General features: G+C 32.9%; 1 protein-coding gene across 14 annotated transcripts in view; it reads right to left on the reverse strand.

The window, feature by feature from the left end:
• Positions 1 to 20,637, reverse strand: part of STXBP5 (syntaxin binding protein 5) — a 151,039-nt gene that overhangs the window by 36,529 nt on the left and 93,873 nt on the right. For 11 of the 14 annotated variants that reach the window (XM_054722513.1, XM_054722520.1, XM_054722511.1 and 8 more), the window contains 5 exons: positions 16,218 to 16,343; positions 14,219 to 14,370; positions 9,293 to 9,358; positions 5,076 to 5,135; positions 4,927 to 4,974 (listed from right to left, as the gene is read on the reverse strand). In XM_054722513.1, the coding sequence (XP_054578488.1) occupies positions 4,927 to 4,974; positions 5,076 to 5,135; positions 9,293 to 9,358; positions 14,219 to 14,370; positions 16,218 to 16,343 (452 nt within the window). The remainder of the gene's footprint in view (positions 1 to 4,926; positions 4,975 to 5,075; positions 5,136 to 9,292; positions 9,359 to 14,218; positions 14,371 to 16,217; positions 16,344 to 20,637) is intronic. The other 3 variants (XM_054722510.1, XM_054722508.1, XM_008160785.3) reach the window with 2 other exon arrangements.

Consider the following 20,637-nt stretch of genomic DNA (forward strand, 5'->3'; position numbering starts at 1 on the left):
CCTCTCTCTTCCTCTCTGTAAAAAATCAATAAAATACATTCAAAAAAATAGTTCTGTTCAAACAATAGTTGAAAAGAAATTATTTCAATAATCTTACTTTATCTGGACTAATTTTCTTTATGTCAGAAAACAAATAGCAAGCTATTTTTAGAAAGATCATTGTACATCCTTCTGATGTAAGAAAAAGATGATTTTCTATAAAGAGAGAAACAATACAGTTAAGTATTAAGATATAAAGCACATACTTTGCTGAGCAGATTTTATTATAAAATTTGTCAGAAAATACATCAGAAATACAATTAAAATGTGAATACAAAATATGCCATACTCTTCAGATTTTAGTCATCCTGAAAAAGAATTCATTAGAGGGACTCAGATTTATATAATGGTTTTAAAGTATATGCCTGTGAAATTTAGTTCTTGACCAATTAAGGGTAACTAATAATCTTTCAAAGTAGAAAATAGTGACATTACCTGTAAAATGGCATTACTGCACATTTGACTTGTCTTCTCTTTCAAGATGAGCTTTTATTCTTTCAATGGCCATATTATGGATTAAATATAAACTTCTATACATTAACAGCCACATTTTAGATTAAATATTGGGGAATATGAAGTAGAAATGTCAGTACTAATTTGAGTTTTTAAATGAACTGAAATAATTTTATAACTTAAAATTCTAAATTAATTTGATACATAGTTTTCATTCATATAGCAACCTGCAAATGGGCTTCTAAGAATTTGTTTTTCAACTTTTAAATATAAAAGAATTGGGGAGACCGCACAAGTAAGACTCCATGAGAGGGGAGACAGCTATAGTAAAACAGCTGTCAAGAGTCCTGGATTCTGGTCCTGATTAAGTCATTACTATGGGACATTACTTTGGATATGCCATTTAACTTCTTTGTGACACAATTTCTTTCATGACAATTAAAGGGGCTTGAGCTGCTTTAAAATTATAATATTAATGAGTTAGTGGTTTAGAATATAACGACAAAGAGCAGATTTAAGTTAGAACACTTTAATTAAAAAAAAATCATTGGGACTCATGTATAAGAGAACTACTAAAAATAGCACTTGGACTAATGAAAATTATCTTCATTTATATGAACTTCAAAATTTTTGCTAAGAAAGAAAATCCAATATTACCCAATTAATTGCTAACTCGAAATTTGAAAGATAAAAAGGGCCTTGGAGGTATATAATGTTGCCTATATTATATTAACAACTACCATATAAAAATATATAGTATAGTGCCTAGAACTTAGGAGGCATTTCTTAAATAGAGTTATTATTTCTATTTGTTTTATCACAGCACCCAAGTCACTATACTTTTGAATCTTTATTCTTTAACCTCTAGTATTATTTCCCCCTCATAGCATCATGTAATCGATTTGGTAATCATTTCTTCTATATGAAAATTAGTAATAAAATTAGACATGAGCAGGGTTGTAGCCTACAGAATCCAGCTGGAAATCTTTCAGAATAAAACCAAATCATCATGGAATAGAATTAGTAAGTTTTAGGAAAGGTTAATCATGCAGTCAAAATCTAGCAAACATCTACATCATATTTTATGCATAAGGATGTCATGATAAACTGGATTAATAATTTAACAATGATAAATATTTTAGGACTATTTTTATATGAATTTAAATAACAAAAAGCATTACAAACTTTCATACTTCCAAAGTTTTATAAAATTTAAATAACGAGCAGATAAAAAATTGGTAACAAACCTTATTTTCTAAATGACTTACAGAAATTTCTAACACTACACGAAAGTTATTGACTTTGAAAATGTTCTTTAAACTTTTACTGACAAAAATTAATCGTAAGATATGAATAGGCCAAACAAATCACTGTATATGTATTACATGCATGTACCTTTCTTTAGGAACGCTGCCACTGCATTACATTCTGCTATATTTTTGCTGTTAAAGTCACAAGACTGAAGTTATGTCTTATAAGGCTGCTCTTATGCATGAACAACAAAGTCACTGTCAGTATCATTTATCAGTCAAGAAACGAACAATGAAGCTAGGCTATGGGTAGATGGGTTAGGGGACTGTACTGTTTGCTCTACTTTCCTTGGAGTCTGGTCTTCGAGGAAAGTAGACTTCCAGACACTGTACATTCTGTTTGGGTGATGGGTACCAAGATGGCCTCCATAATCTGGTGCTAGGACAGAACCTAATACGAGCCATGCAGATAGAACAGGGTCATAACCAGAAGATCTAGTTGCAAATCACACAATAAATTTGTTTTTGAATCCTTCAATAAATTGTCTTAAGAAGTAAGGTTGTATAGTGTCGAAGAGGACAAAAAGTAGAGTCAGACTACTTGGGTGTAAATCCTGGCTAGTTGTATAACAATAGGCTCTAACTCTCAAGTTTCCTCATCTGTCAAATAGGAAAAGAAGAGCAAGTAACTTGTTGAAGTTACAGAGTAAATTAAATTAATTGTTAAGTATATTAAAAAAAATTATTGTTATCATTTCAGCTACCTAGGCTGAATGTCGGGCAGTAAAAACAGGGTTCATTTTCCATGCTTGGGTTAGACTGTGAAAGCGAGAATGGCATTCTGCAACCCACTCTTTTCTCCCCACCCTCTCCAGTATGACAGCAACTACCCTTATTTTCAAAGAGTAGGTGAAACTAAGGGACAAATTTTCAGAGCCAAGATATTCTGTCCGCCTTTCGCACAGGGTGGTTCTCTTACCAGTGCCAACCTTGGGTGTTCTAGGCTTAATTCTTACGCCTTCCTTTATTAGGTCACTGCATAACTGCCTAAAGCTGAAGCTATAAATGTTTGTAGATTGAGAAAGAGAAAGGTGATCATTTTATGAGGTTCAAGATACTACAGAGCAAGTATGAAATTGGATGATAGGAAACAGTGAGTTAAGAATGCCCAAGGAGTTTTAACACTTTTGACACCATAAGCTTCTCATGGAAAACACATTTCCATAGAGAGGTCTTCAGGAGATCCTATGAATTTTTTCCCAATGTTTCATTGACATTTTATGTGTTTCTTCAATAGCATATCTTATGCTAAGTCTTATTACAAAACGTGACGTTAAAGTAGGGAGATAAATTGTGTCATTTTTTTAAACGGCAAAAATGTTATAGTCTAAAATGGGCAGTCTCCATTTGAATGAAGAAAAAATTTAGAAGTGAGCCTTTCTTCTATATACCTTGGGATATATCTTGGGATTAAAAAGACACTGAAAGATTCCAACCAAAATCAAAATTATATATAAAATAGAAAATGTAACAGTGGTTTCTGAAGATAAAAAAATAACTATGTATAACTGCATAACCAACAAATTTTTAAAAGATAATTAAGGTTAACATTTCCCAATGAATATAACTATAAAAACTAGCATGACAAAAAGAAAAACTTGCTAATAACATAAAAATAAAGTGAGACCACTATCAAAGAAGTATCCTTTCAATAATGTTCTCAGTCCTAATAAATTTGTTAAATGATGTCTTTCAAATATTCAAGCTCAGACATTCCATGATACATATTCCATTCAAAATATGGGGGGAAATGAAAGGTAGTCATTATATTGAACAAAGGAAATATAACCCCAGAATAAAAAATCAGACATAGAAATTATTCCAAAAATTTAATTATGTACAGTCACTTTCATGCAAGGTAAAATTTCTAGGTAACGAAATTCTAAAAGTTCTTTGGTAAATTATATGTAGCAAAGTCCCTTCTAACTGTTTACATTATATAACAGTAAATAAGCTCTAAAATATTAAGATAGAATATACTATAAAGAAAATTTGCTGAAAAGTATTATGCTGTAGTGTTAGTACATAATTTAAATGATTTAACTATTACCCATTGATTCACTAAAATCCCACAAATACAAAGAGGTAAAATAATTGATTCTCCACAAATGAAAAGTCCTTTGCCCAAGAATAGACCACCTTATTTAAAATATGACCAGAGGTGCTAAATCAGCCAACGTTAATATGACTAAACAGGGTTCAATTTATAAAATGCTGACAATATGGACACTACTTCTAAGAATGTTTCCAACTTAACTTCACTATATAGTAAACTTTATCAGTTGGGAAAAAATAAATCTATTTCAGTTGCCTAGAAAGTCATCCAATTTAATACAATTCAAGAACTATATGATGGAAATTTTGGAGGAAATAAGTAATATAGTAACAGTATAATAAAAATTTTGGATTTAAATAAAACATTAAATTTATTCTCTTTTCAAAAAATGGTGTTCCTTAAGCCTTTAAAAATTTCAGAGAATATTCAAATTTTTATGATCAAAAAACCCATTTGATTATGCCCCCAAAGTTTAGTTATATATTTGTTCATCATTTTTAAAATTTGAAAACCTTAGAGTGAGCAATTCATTTCAAAGGACATTCATGAAGACAAAGTGATTAATATAAAATACTCTTCTCATCACTCATTTTTAATGGGGGGAGGGGTTGTCCTAGAAAATTCTCATAACTCAAGGATAGTGAAGATTACAGATGAAAAGAGTCAGTCTTTTGGAGAAGCATTTCCTTGAAATTTAGGGTCTTGATAATATGAGGAAAATGGAATAAAGGTAGAAAAATATAAATAAAACTCTAAGATATTTAAAACTTCAGGGTATAAAATTATACTACTTATGTCATAAATTGAACCCTGCTTTATTTTAAAGTAGAGCAAAAATGAAAATTAATAGAATAATTCACACAAGTCAGAGGAAGAACTGCAATCCAATTTAACTGATTTTTAATAATTATTGCCCTGAGTTCAGAAGAAACACAGCCCAAAAGATTGTTTAGCACAGGAATAACAAATTAATATATACAAATGCAATGCATTAGATAATTTTTCGGTATTGAGTTAACATTGCATATAGCAAGAATTAGAAACAAAACAGAAATTTCTATTTCCTACCTATATCACTGGCTACCATCTTGGAAAACTTTCTGCTTTTGGTCTTCACTGAAAATAATATTTTGATATAAAATGTCAAAATCTAGTCAACATAAACTAAATAAATTAAACATAATTAAAATAAATACTTTAAAATAAAGATACTATACCCTTTTCTATAAAATTATTCATTTTTTGTTCATCATCTGAATTGAGTGGTGATGAAGAACCTACACAAATGAAGACAATGGAAGGAACAGGCAAACAGTCAGTCACAAGCACTGAGTTGTCACAGGGAAAAATACAAACAAAATAATCTGGTAACCTCTAAAACAAGTTTCTACATGATTGGCCACAAAGAAATGTCATGTATATAGTTAACAAGAATTATAATATTACAGTAAGAATGGAAATCAATATTGCATTATCTTTCATGGTAGACCAATCCCTAGTATATATAAATAACAATTCTAATTTATAATATTTTTATAAGTTACATCCATTGGGCAAAATTTTGGTAAATACTGTATGTTAGAGAACAAAAAAAGAAAAATATAAAGTAGAAGTTAACTAACTGTTTCTGAAAGAAAATGTAAAGTTCTTGATATTAGTTAACTGAATAAGATATCCACAGAATCCTGTACAAGTACTATACTGGTAAAATTGAGGGTTAGCTTTCTAGATACAAACTTCAAGCGAATATACAAATTCAATTATTACCATAAAGACCTTTAAAATACTGAGGATAGTACTTATAAGTTCAGCTATGTTCAAATACTTATTTAAATTTATAAGGTTAAGACATAAAAAATTTTATTTCAGCTGTGACTTTTAATATTATTTTATTTTTTAAGAGAGAGAGGAAGGAGAGACAAAGAAAGAGAAACATCCATGCCTCCTGTCTGAGCCCTGACTGGGGACTGAACCTGCAATCCAGGTATGTGCCCTGACTGAGAAACAAACCTGCAACCTTTTGGTGTGCAGGACAATTCTCCAACCAATTGAGCCATCTGGCCAGGTCTAGTAATTTTTATAATTATGATTTTATTTGTCATTTTCTTTAAAAAGGTGTTTCTAATTTTTCATACTATTTCTTTAATTTCGAACACATATCTTTTATTATAAATGCATTCCTAAGTAGTATTCTAGTTGACTCTTATTAGAATTAAACTATTATTTATAAAACAGTTAAAATGATCTCATCCATTAAATTGTTCAATCCCCTCAGCTGTAAATAAATCACTCCTATTCCTCTGAATTCCCATAACACTTTTATCTAACGTTAATCAATTAATACCTTGTATTTTAAGTTTACACACATATGACCTTTCCCCTGGACTGAATTTCTGAAAAACTGGTCCCCCAATTGATTTATCTTTGCATCCCCTTTGCACTCAGTACAATTTTTACCTCTAGAAACCATTAAGTAAACATTTGCTGAAAGAATAAAACTTTTCTATTAGAAGCAAATATCCCAAATAGAACTGGCAATAAATAAAAACGTTTTTCTCAGTTTTTATTTCCTTTTTTATCCCAGTGAAAGTACTGAACTTTAACAAATAAGGTCAAAATTTCCCTCGTGACAAAAACTTGTGAAGTGGCTTTTCACAGACCAAGTAAAACCTGCCAACAATGGCAGGATCCAATCACTTTATAATAGTCTTAAAAGATTACTCTTTAAAAACCACGTACTTTTGCTAAATAGCATTTATAGGTCCTCATAAATCCTATATAAAAAAATTCATGTAAGTAATATTGAGCTCAGTAACACTTTTAGGAATAGAAATAACGTATTTGTTTTTCATGTAAATATAATTCAGATGTAAAGAAGAATATGGTTATGATACGATACTATATATTTGATAATATCACTGTCATTTCTGATACTAACTACAGCCACATGAATGTACAAAAGTTATTAATACTTGTTTTTTTCATATATTGGAAAGTAGAGCAGTAACAAGATAATATATCTAAACATAAGTATAAAACTATATGTCTAGTATTTCCATAACTGTAAATTTCAAAAGCAGATTTATAGATTTCCCCCCTAACTAAAAATGCCCACCACTGCTTATCATACTTCCGTGATATCTCATGAAAAAGTTCCAAAATTGTTTTGAGCGTATCCTACTTGAATACATTTACCAAATTACTATGATTAAATAAACAGAAAATATACAGAGCGTTTTTTTCTTTTTTCTAGGGTACATGGCAATTCATGAAGGCACCATTTATATCATGGTATGTGTGGCTTTTACAATTTGAAGTAATCTAACAAATGTGTTTTTTTTTTTAATAATTTTAACATAAATACACTCACACAAATTTTGAATGCAGTGCTAAAATAAAAATTCCAACACTACTAAAGTGCTCAGTGAAGCAATGTGAGTTTTTAAAAATAAATATCAAAGAGATGGAAGTAATAATTTTCAATGTTAATTCAGGAAGGCAGAATTAATTTTATATTTCAGAGACTGATTATTTAAAAATGGGTAAAGGCAAACTATTTTTAATATAACTTTGACACTGACTAAACTGTTGATATCACAATTCATATAAATGAAGAGGAACTTTTTTGAAAAGTTTTTAAATCTCTTGGTCAAGATTTGTGATATCAACAGTTTAGTCAGTGTCAAAGTTATATTTTGAGTAAATACATTGGTTTTGATAAAGGGCATATTAATTTCTATAATATTGGTCCTCCTTAGTATTTGAGGAGCTCACTTTAACTTCCAACCCACTGTTATACATTTCCTCTTCTCTCATTGATACAAAGAGTTTTCTATTAACTATATTGGTTTTAATAATCTATACTGTATCATTTAACTATTTATTTGTCTTATTTATTTTCCACTGCACTACAGAAAGTATTTGAAGCTAGTAATTTAATTACTTTCCAGGGTTTTAATAACATGATCCCCTTGTGGTTCTTTACATTCACCTCAAACTCACTCCAGCCATTTTTCTTTTCTGATCATCCTAAATTAGCAGGATTGTGTTCATGAAAACGATAATAAATTATTCCTTTATTTCCATATTAGAATGCTAATAGGAATGAAGGCAAACGTTACAAATGTACAAATAGTAAGACAACTGGCTTATGATAGGTAGCAAAGACTGCTGTTAACTATTTAAAAACAGACAAGCAGTAGAAGACACAAGCTATTAACAATTTAGTGTCAAAGGGGTAGGTTTCCAGAATTTTATTCTGAAATAACTCTAGTCTTATAAGGTGGAAAATACAGTTACCTGCTCCATATCATCCATTCATATTTTATTCTATCAATGCTCAGACTTAGTATTAGGTGCTAATTATGTGAATGATTCCTATGGCTCAATATATTTCATTAGTTTGATAAGTGAATTTAAATATGAAATTTAAAGATTCAAGAATACCAGAAGTTAGATATATTTTAAGGAATGGTTCACTTGTGTGATATCAGGAAAATACAATTTTAAAAAGAAAACCTTTTGCAGTCCTATAACTAATAAAATGCTAAACTGAAATATTAGAGAGTAAAGTAAAATATACTTCTCAATATTTCCCAGTCTTAGAATTCTGATGTAGTAGAACCAAGCTAAGGATCAGAACTAAGAATAATTTACCTTATGCTAAGAACAATCTTTCTAGTAGAAAGTTGATGAAAATTTCCAGCCAGAAAGGTGGCACCTCTTAATGATTTAATAAATATGATAGTTAAAATTATGAAGTCAACTTTATTAAAGATTAGCAAAGTTTCAATCCACTGAAAACATAATAAATTCAGGATCCTCTTAATCTTATGGAGACTGAAAAGCTACTAAAAGTTCCCCTAAAATACCAATATATAAATAGGTTACATAAAGCCCTATATATACATAAAAAGGGCAACTGCTTTAATATAGCTATAAAATTATATTAAACATTACTTTGATAAAAAAATAAGAATAAATATAAAATAGTCTACAATTGTAATTGTCGACAGTCACCAGTAGAGTACAAATGTTAAAAATATTTCATATTTAATTGGACATTACTGGAGGATTAGAGTATTCTTCTACCAAATGATGATAGGCATGCCTAAAGCAAAGACAAGGTTAGATAAATAAACCATTTGATTCACTGGTAAAAAGTAAAATCTATTTGCTCTAAAAAATGTATAACTAGTAGAAATCTAAGTAAATAGTTATATGACTCTTAATAGGTAACAACTGTAGATTTTTATCTAGGGCATTTATTTTCACTTAATGAAAAAGCAAAAAATACTGAAATGATTTTTCAGAATATTCGACACCAAAGCTCCTTGTAGTTGTATTTTAAATCCGTACCTATAAAATGGAATACTGACATGTTATGTTGATTTTTGTAGAATTATAATTATTAATGAAATAAAACTCAAATTACCAGAAGTTGGAGATTTGCAGCGATCCTCTGGGACTACAGTCCCTTCATTAATATCACACAGACCTGCTAAAAAATAAAACCAAAAACCAAGTCACATCACAAATTTATATATAAATGCAGTTTTATCTACTATTTGTAGTACACATTAAATGACTATCCATTTAAAAAAAACTCAGATTAATAAACACCTGCTACTATGCTCAATAGTTTTGAGATAGAAACGTAAGAAAATCTTGATATTAAAACACCTCAACCTAATACAGCAATCATCTTGAAGAATAAATACTGGTAATAAGTCTGGTGATTGTTACATCATAGGGACCCTCAACTCAAAGTGGTTTCCCCTATGTATGGTTCAAACACCTCTCTTACATTTTTGAAAAATAATTAAACATATATTTTGTACCTCCAAATCTTTAATTTTAAAATAGTGCACATTACTTATTTTGCAAGGTGGCACCTCTTAAAAACTATGCCAGCACCTTTTTAAAAAAGCTCTAGAGAACTACTTTCTTTTTGCAGGTATAAGTGAATTATATAAAACTAATCTATCTATAGCATGGCCTAAATTCAGAGGAGAAAACACAGTAAGACAAAACAAGACATGGCAAATGCAAAGTAAACAATTCGTATGGATATTAATTTGCTTGGTGATTTAAATGAAAAGAATTTCTGCATATTCTTTAAAAATTACAAATAAACCCATCAAAGGTTTGGCATAGTTGGGCAAGAGAGAAGAGGTCACACATCTGGGCTTCTCAAAAAATTAGGTATCATACAGACCAGTGATTTTCAATCTTTTTCATCTATTGGCACACATAAACTACTAATATTTTGTGGCACACCAAAATATATATTTTTTGCGGATCTGACAAAAAAATAGGTGTATTTGGATTCATTCACACCTGATGGCTATTGTTGTGATAGCTGTTGTCATTTTATTATTTTACAATCTAAGGGGAAAGAGGTCAGTGACCCTAACTAAACAGTCAGGTATTGCATGTTTTAAAAATTCTTGCGGCACACTGGTTGAAAATCGCTGATGTAGATACATGATCAGTATCTGCTTTTCCATTCCTTTGGTAAAAGACATGATGCCACAATGTCTACAGTCACCAAGAAAGCTCTTACAGTAATATTTTCAGAAAACACTGAGTACTGAATTGACTTTATTAGAAGTGTTTTCTATTTTGAACATATTATTTGTCTTCATTGGGTAGAAAGTTTTTGAATGACAATCAGTTTTCTTTTCAAAGTTCATCAAACTAGTGTTTCTGGAAAATCTAGTTTTTATAGTTCTGAAGTGATAAATTATAGATATGTATCTAATCTCTGACAAAATATTTGTTTATATATAAATGATGGCACGTCTTTAAATAGTAGTGATATATGGTAATAACCTAAGTATCCGTTGATGAATGCATAGGATAAAAAAATGAAATATCACTAAAAAGAATGAAATTTTGCCATTTGCAACTACATGGATGGACCTCGAGGGCATTATGCTAAATGAAATAAGTTAGACAGAGGAAGACAAAATATTTTATGATTTCACTTATATGTGAACCAAAAAAATAAAAACTAAAACAAAACAAAAAAATCCCCACAAGCTCATAGATAGAAAAAAACAGATTGGTGATTGCCAGAAGTGAGGGGATATGGAGATGGGACAAATGGGTTAATAGGGTCTAAAGATACAAATTTCCTGTTTAAAAAATAAGCCATGGGGATGTAATATACAACATACTGACTATCCTCCTATATAATAAAAGCCTAATATGCTAAGTGCCTGGTCTTCCAGTTGTCTGTTCAACCAATCAAAGCGTAATATGTAAATGATATGCTAAGGCCGCTGAACCGCTCACTATGACGTGCACTGACTACCAGGGGGCAGACAGTCGACTGATCAACCAGTCGCTATGATGTGCACTGACCACCAGGGGACAGACGCTCCAACTGGTAGGTTAGCTTGCTGCTGGGGTCCAGCCGATTGGGACTGAGCGAGATGGGCCAGACACACCCTGGAACCCTCCCTGGCTGGCCAACCTCCCACATCCATCCCTGGCCCCGATCGTGCACCAGTGGGGTCCCTCAGCCTGGCCTACGCCCTCTCGCAATCCGGGATCCTTTGGGGGCTTGTTGGAAAGCCGGTTACGACTCAATCCCACAGGCCAGGCTGAGGGATGCGACTGGTGCACAAATTCATTCACTGGGCCTCTAGTAGTTAATAATACTATATGGCATATTTGAAAGTTGCTCAGAGAGCAGATCTTTTTCTATCTTATTGAAAATATTGAACCTATTTGAAAGTACTTGCAATTGCATAGTCAAAAACTTCATTTTTAGAGCTTCCTCTCATATATTTTGGAAATATCCTCCCTAAAGTTTATATATAGTTTGATATAGCCAGCTAATTACCATCTTTATAATTATCAACTTCCAAGACCAAGTAAGCACATTTTCTCATAAGTCTACTGCTTTCACATTACTAATTCAATGTATTTGGAGTTTAGAATATATTCAGAATAGAAATTTTTCTTTTGTGTCCTTCATGGAGTGAAAAAGTGGGCAGCAAAATTAGACACATATCACATTTCGCTTTTAGTAGAATTAAGACTAGCAAATATATGGGTAGTTGAAACACTTCAACAGGACTTGTCCATGTGACAGTTTCATAAATTTTATTATAAAAACACTCTATATATTTTAGTCAATGATTCAATTATATTTAATACAGCTATGAAATACTTAAAACTTAAACAGTAATGTTTTATCTTCTAAAATAATCTCATAAGTGACACCTTATTCTTTATGAAAATATATTAGCATCTATTGATAGAAAAAATTTCTCTATTCAAACTGATCTATTAAAAAAGACAGAAGAACAGTTTGACAATATTTGGGCTACACTTCAAGAAAATATTATAAAATATACACTTTAATAAGACTATCATTTTTGTATCATTGCAATTAAAGAATTTTAGTACCAATTCATTTAATTTTAAAATGAAGAAAAACATACTCTTAATGTTAAGGCATATTTTAAAATAACTTTCATTTAATTTAAAATATAATCCTAAATATTATTAAAGCAAGCATAGTGACAATAATTAAATATCTGAAACTGATAAATAAAAACTCAGATGTTTAGGCACAGGAGGACTAACTCTTCAACACAAAGTGAATCCAAGAATATAATCCTAAATATTATTAAAGTGAGCAAGTGACAATAATTAAATATCTAAAACTGATAAAGAAAAACTCAGACCTTTAGGCACAGGAGGACTAACCCTTCATCATAAAGTGAATCAAAGAATAATACAAATAATATAGGGTTTACTACAGAATAAAGTAGAATGATGTAAAATTTAATTAAAAATTTTTTAAAATTACACTGTAAAATTGGTCTTTATCCCTGGATACATTTAAGTATTTGGTTTCTAGCAATTTTATGTAAACTACAATGAGCTATCAAGGAAAATAGAAATTAATTTTAGGAGTAATAAAACTTTTCTGAGTTTGTGGTAAAATTGTTAAAAGTATTGGCTCCCTCCAAAAAACTTCTCTCATGACCATGTTCTAACTTTGTAACACTAAATATTAGTTTCTGCATAAAGAATCTGGACTAGGATACAAACATTTCAATAGCCATTTTCATATACATACTATGAAATGAATTTAAGTCATGATATTATTTAATAAGCTTTTCAAAAAATAAATGGGGGAAAAAAACAACAATTTTATAGACAAAAGTAAATATGCCATGATTTTACCAACAAGGAATAAATAACTTACTTAAAAAAGAAGAATGGAGTTTTTTCAGAGTCAGAAAGCTAGAAAGGCCGCACATGCAAGAAGCCACAATCAGCACACCTTGGCCAAGCAATGAAAGGTGGGAGGGAAACAAGGGGCAAAGATACTAGAATGGTATGTCTGGGACAGTTTCTGCTGAAGACAACACATGACAAAAGGATTACACACACCAACAAAAATGGGGGGGGGGGGGGAAATTCAACAAGATACTAAGGTCTACATTCCATCACCTTTTTTCCTTCTCTCATGAATTGTGACACAGGTAGTATTAGCCAATAATGTCCTGAAAGCAACTGAGAAATGAATCTCAGAGAGAATTTTACTTCAGCAGGACTGAGTTAGGGAGTGTAGACCAGAGATTTCCACTGTGCACTGGCATTCTACACATGGGTTAAATCTGTCCAATACAGAGTTCCCTTCAATCCTTGGTACAGGAAGGCAGGTCCTAGGGAGACAGGAGCCTGCAGGCCAGTTACTGTTGGAGACCTCATTAACATACCCTTAATGTAACAAAGATCCAATGCAATTTTCTGTGTGTGCACTGAGGTTAAAGAAAAAAAAGGTGAGGAGTACTGTAAGGACAGCTAACTATCTATGTGTTCCATAGTTATTACTATTAAAACATTTAAAATTAAGACTAATTATCTAGCAAATACAAAACAATGCTATAAAAAGAATTCTTAATGGATCTGTGTTTGCACTGAATCAAGGCTATCTGAGAACACTAGACTGAAGATCTGAAATTCACTTTTGCATGTACTTTTTCCCACGGGAAATACTTCGTTTTAATTAAATAGTTGAAAAAATTAGTTGTTGGCCTCACAATGACAACAATAAAAGGGGGAAAACTTTGAAGTACACTTTTGGTCTATAATAATGAGACAAAATTTCCTGTCACTACCCCAATGTTAAATAAAATCCTAGAATATTAAAAACAAAAGCAAAATCTAATAATACAAAACAAAAAAAAGAGGCTCAAACCTTTATTAGTTTTTGACAGTTTAATATTACAGACTAAATCAGACAAGATACTTAACTAACAGAAGTACTTATATTCACGGAAGTAGCTAAGCATTTATAGAAATCTTAAAACTTAGGACTTTTTTCTTTTACCTCCTGAAGGTTGTCGAGATTTACGAGGAGACCGAGGTTCTCTCCTATAAGGATCGTTGGAGCCGTATAATTCAATAGTGCCCAGATTGAGGAGTACTGCCTTCTGAAGGTAGTCAACGATCGCAATGCCATTACAATTGCCAAAAACAACCCTGGAACAGGAAAAGAGCAAATACTTTAGCACAAATGAGAAGTACAAGAAAATGTAGTCTATAAAGCTAAAAAGAGAACATGAAGGGTCTTAGAGAATATTCCTCTTCAAACAAAAGCTTTTCACAGACAAAAAAAAATACAGGTGATATACAGCTTCTCATGGAACTGTGTAGATCTTTAGCAGACATTAATGATTACAAATTAATATCATTAAAAAATTTTAACAAAAAATAATTTGGCACTTGAGCAGAGACATAAATCCCTATGCTAGACAATGTGACATCTATTTTTGAGCCTCTCAGGGAAGACACTCCTTTCCAATGAGAAAGTAGGGGACTGTATCTTTGAAAAAGTTTTGATTTATTCATTAATCAACAATGAATAAATTTTTTTCCTTTAAGATCCTTAGCCAGGAGTTGAAAACTGAAATGTACAGAGGGGCTATATAAGTAAGTACAACAAGCAGGTAAGGACAGTGGTGAACTGGATAGTGTACTACCTCCCATATGAAGAGGAAAAACTTCAACTCGGTTCCAAATGACTTTTGCCAAGCAACAATGGACAAACGGTTCAGATAATCAGATTTTTTTCAGTGGAAACTCTAAATATAGATTTTCAGAGTAAATAATCTTGGCAACAAGTTCAAATTTTAAAAATACCCAAAAAAAAGGCTAAATAAAATACAACCGTGAGTCAAATGAGGCCTATGATCAACTGATTGCAACTTCTTTTGAAACTTCCTATTGTTTCTTTTTCTTTTTCTCTCTTTGTTTCCTTTATGGTTGTGGGCAGTAAAATATTAAAAAGGAGAAGGTTTGTGTCCTTACATTGTGGGACAGCAAAAAAAAAAAAAAACATGAAAGAAAACTATTGCCGAAACCGGTTTGGCTCGGTGGATAGAGCGTCGGCCTGCGAACTCGGGGGTCCCAGGTTTGATTCCGGTCAGGGACATGTGCCTTGGTTGCGGGCGCATCCCCAGTGGGGGGTGTGCAGGAGGCAGCTGATCGATGTTTCTCTCTCATCGATGTTTCTAACTCTCTATCCCTCTCTCTTCCTCTCTGTAAAAAAATCAATAAAATATATTAAAAAAAAAAAAAAAAAAGAAAGAAAACTATTGCAGACTATAGCCAGTCTTAGTTGGGTGCATAACTGCTAGAGATAGAGTAGGTGTAACAGCTACAAGGAGGAAGAAGAAGAAGGAATAAGTCCCTAGGGCTAGCATCAAGGAAGGAGACAGTGACCTACACATGCTAAATAGCCCCGGGACTGAACAGTTAGTATGTGGTTTCTCATATCACAATGTTGCTTTTAAAACAGACATTATAATAGAAAGTATATACAATTAACATTATATACTTGAAGGCATGAATTAATAAGTATACTGGTACTACAGATGAATACTTTGTTAAAATATTTCTACAATGGTTTTATAATCTATGCAAGTTAACTTTGGAAATAGAAAGAACAAATTATATAGCTGTGGTTGACTATTTATAGATTCAGCTTATAATACACAGTCTTCTGAGTCGATGCTATTAGACCTCTACTATACCGACTAATCATAAGAAATTTCTGAGAGTATATCCAGGAGAGGATATAGTGACTTTAAACCTTTATCTCAAATAATTCACTGGTCCATGAGTCATTTAATTTAATATCAGGAAGCAATATAAACATACCAGGAATAACTAATTCAGAACAGAATTATGTTCCAAATAAACACCGAATTTGGTCTAAAAGTAGTTATATAGTAACTTTTTAAGTGATACTATAAAGAAGGTCATCATTTCTATTAAAATATATGAAATACTATGAAGAGACTGAGAAACACATAAATTATACTTACAATCCATAGGAAGAATTGACTGCCAGGCTGGTTATTTGTTGTGGCGGTTCTCCACCCACCCACACCAACTGAATAACTAGTTCTGCCTGATAACCTGGAGACTGCTTAAGTGGTGAATTTTTAACTCTGTAATAAGGAAAAATATGTTACATTTTATATCTTATTAGCCTATGTAATTAGAGAGTCATGCATAAATACCTATACAAAATAACTTGTACTAGATATTTTTAAAAGTAAAAATCAGAATTCTATCCTCTGGAAGCATTTAATCTAGTTGGAGATCAAACATGTATATAAGTAAAGAAAATAAAAAATCACATATAAGTCACACATATAAAGTTGGGGAGGTAGCAAGGGGGAGAAGTGGGCGGAAGGGGAGGGAGGGATGAAAGGAGGACAGGAAGAGCTGGGGAGATGAATGAGAAGCAGCAGCCCAGGCATTAAGAAGAAGAAAAATGCAAGTTGCCAAAGCAGACTTAAAACTTAAAAATATGGTTTAACTAAATGAAAACTGGCCCAAAACATAAATTAAAGAATGAGGGGGGAAAAACATGAGCAATTTATTTTTGTATGTGACTTTTTCTACCAAAAAAATATACTTTATTTGAATATGTTTTTATTGATTTTAGAGAGGGAGGAAGAGAGAGGGAGAGAGAGAGAGATAGAAACATGGATGAGAGAGAAATATCAATCGGCTGCCTCCTGCACACCCCATACTGGGGATTGAACCCTGCAACCAGGGCATGTGCCCCTGACCAGGAATTGAACAGGCAACCTCTTGGTACAGAGGATGGTGCCCAACCAACTGAGCCATACTGGCCAGGGCTAAGTGAGAACATTTTTTATTACAAAAATTCTTTCTCCAATATCTGCTCTTTTGAAACATGCAACGCGTGGTTGCTTCAACCATTTTGAGGATTCTGTCTTGGAATAACAGTGTATAAAAGAAGAACAGCAGGAAGACTACTCGATATTGAACCTCCTAACACCAAACTCCCAGGTAAGAACCTTTTTGAATCATTTAGTTGGCACGTCTAGTAAAGAAGACCATGACACCAGAACTTTTACTGTGATATTTGCTAGACTCACTCTGGACAAGAAAAGGGTCAGTATGTTCTCCAAATTTCAGGGTAAAGGTGAATCACTAAGGATACTCCTAATATTAATTGAGTTAGTCATTTCTACCTATGCAAAGTCTGCAAGGCAAAACACTCAGAACTGTGCACTGGCAGAGGCAGAAGTTCTGATTTTTTTCCCAGGGAAACACCCACTATTCTGCAGCTGTCCATCTCCTGACACAGAAATAAAGACTGAGCAGCATTTCATCGCCAGCAACAACAGCCTCAGTTGACATGAGCATAAACTGACGAGTCTGAGTGTGTTATTTTCTCCTTGGATGAATTAGGTGAGGTTCAAGAAAGTGTCCACCTTCCCTCTGGCTTATTTAATGTGTGCATTACAATAGATTCTCAAGAGCAGTAATAGCCATTAGGGATAATTTTAGAAGTACATAAATTGGCACATTGAAGATTTACGTGATGAAGATACAAAACTCATGAAATTCTTATTTTATCCAGTATGAAGAAAAAAAAATTTTAAACAAAAATAAGACAGTCAAACCTGCTGCACAATCTACAACTGGTAAAAAATTAGAATCCAGATCAAGAAATTACAGAATATGTAAGATTTTAAAAATATAAAATGGGGAGAGACTAGTTGTTATGTTTTATGTCTACAATGATTACATGCAAGTTATCATCTAATGCTTTGATACATATAAATCAATTTGTTTACTTTTTAAGACAAGAGGTTGAACTTTTAAAAAAAGTTCCTTAATTTAAACAAATATATTTTAAATGTTAAAATAATGTTTGGACGCTTCGTGGTTGCAAAACAATGATCTCTGGACAAATGCCTTGCAAAAGCAAAATTAAAATACTTAAGTAATAACATAAAACATTATCAGCGAAATAGCTGTTTTTAAAAGTTTTCTTCTAAAAAAGCCAATTAGGTACAAAGACACTTTGTATTAAAAAAATCTCGTATTAGTTACTGTAACATCAATTTGGTTATATTTCTGACTTAAAATTGACTTAAAACAATGTATTCAAATCTGAAATGCTATAATAAAGGCATTTAAATAATGTTGTGGTGCTGAAAAGATTCAGAAAAAGACAAGAAAATTATTACAAAACAACTGAATCTCAAAAGACTAAATAAACAGAATGGCAGAAAGCTGTCTAAACATATATTTTATCCACATATAAATCCAGACTAAAAAACATTGATGGTTTGATTGAGCTATAGACAGAGAGGAAAGAACCATACTAGTGCACTGTTTAAAGATAAAATCTTAAGATTCCAAAATGGTGGCAGTGTAAGTGGAAGCTACACTGATACTCTCCCAGGACCAAACTGGAAATACAACTAAAATACAGAAAAACCACCTTGAAAAATCAACTGAAGACAAGCTGGAGAGAACCCTGATAACCAAGGATGGAAACTAGAGATCACATAGAGACTGGTAGGAGGGTGGAGGTGTGAAAGGGCTGGCCAGGCTGCCACAGACAGCAGCTGAAGTTTCAGGGAGATATTTCAGCTGTGGGAAGTTCCCACTGAGAACTCTGGGGTCTAATCCACAAGCTGGGCTTCCCCGCCCAGAACATTAGAAATGAGAAAGGTGCCCACATAACATCTGGCTGTGAAAAGCAGCAGGGTTGCTGTCTGCCAGGTAGAGATGGCTAGAAATGCAGACACTCTCTTAAAGGGCCAACGCACAAAATTTCGTGTGCAGCCACTCACATTGGGCTCTGGAAGATGGACAGCAGGGTGAATTGGAGCTGTGTAAGCAGCAGTCAGCATTGAGGGCCCTGGGGTTGGAGCTTGGAGGGCAGCCACCCTGATTTCCTATGCTGAGTCATTCCCTCACACTGTGAAGGAAATCTTTCTCCAGTGAACCTTTGCTATCCACATGGCTTTTGCCAGGGTTGGAGGGGTGAGGCAGTTGCCCCACTCTGTTGGAAGATCTCTCACTCCACCCTGTGGCCATGAGCCTGAGGCTAATCAAGACTGAGGGTCAATGGGACTGTAGGTAGAGGCGGGTCTCTAGAGGCTTTGAGTCTTTGCCTGATATAATCTGGGGCCTGAGGCTAGGAAAAGCAGACTCTAATGCACATCTTGGTCCTTTCCAAAGGTACCCAGTCCCAGAAAAGGGAGCCACAAGCTGTAGAATACAGGCAGTCCTCGGGTTACGCCAGACTCAATGTATGTTGTTTCGTGGTTACACCACCATCACCCATTTATTTATAAAAAAAAAAAAAAAAAAGTTCTGTCATTTCGACGTATGTACACATGTGCTTTATGTTTTTTATTATTTATTTACCACTAGTAAAGGTCAGGAATTGTTATCTTTCTTTTAATTTTTTTTATTGTTTCACTTCATTACTGCTGTGTATGTGCTCCATGTGAGTGACGTAGGTGCTTATGTAGGTGGGTTCCGACTTAACGGCGAAAATCGTGTTACGTCACACCGTAGGAACAGATCTCCGACGTAACCTGAGGGCCTACTGTACTGAATCTATAAACAGGGTACTCAGGGCTAGTCACAGAGTGTGACATTGTCCTGGATTAGAGATTGTGAGTCATAGCAAAACTACCTAATACCCAGACAAACCCAAACAGGCAGCCAAAATGGGGAGACAAAAAAACAAGCCCCAAATGGAAGAACAAGAGAATTCTCCAGAAGAGCTAAATGAAATGGAGATAAGAAATTTATCAGACATCGAGTTCAGAATAATGATGGCAAATATGTCAACAGCATGAGTAAAGATATAGTGACTATGAAAAAAGACCAGTCGGAAATAAAGAATGACACAGCACTAATAAAGAACACAGTGGAAGGAATACACAACAGATTTAGAGGAAGCTGAAGATCAGATCAGTGAATTAGAAGACAGGGAAGAAAAAAAAAAAATAACTCAGAAAACCAAAAGAAAAAGCAATTAAAGAGGAGGACAGCTTACAGGAGCTGTGGGACAACATGAAATGTAATAATATTTGCATAATAGGAGTGCCAGAAGGGAAAGTATCACATGAAAGACATGTCTCACATGATTTTACTCATATTTGGAATCTAATAAACAAAATAAATTGATGAACAAAATAGATTCAGAGACAGAAAAGCATGGAATAGACTGTGGAATTTCAGAGGGAAGGCAGAGGAGGATGGGTGGGTAGAAAGAGATCAATCAAAGAACGTGTATGCATATATGCATAACCCATGGACACAGACAATAGTATGGTGAAGGCCTGGGGTGGGTGGGTTAGAAGAAGTCAATGGGGGAAAAAGGGGGACATATATAATACTTTCAACAATAAAGATTAAAAGAAAATGGCACAAAAAAAGATAAAATCCTAGTAC

Source organism: Eptesicus fuscus, chromosome 10, assembly GCF_027574615.1.
Source record: "Eptesicus fuscus isolate TK198812 chromosome 10, DD_ASM_mEF_20220401, whole genome shotgun sequence".
NCBI classification, from domain to species: Eukaryota; Metazoa; Chordata; class Mammalia; order Chiroptera; family Vespertilionidae; genus Eptesicus; species Eptesicus fuscus.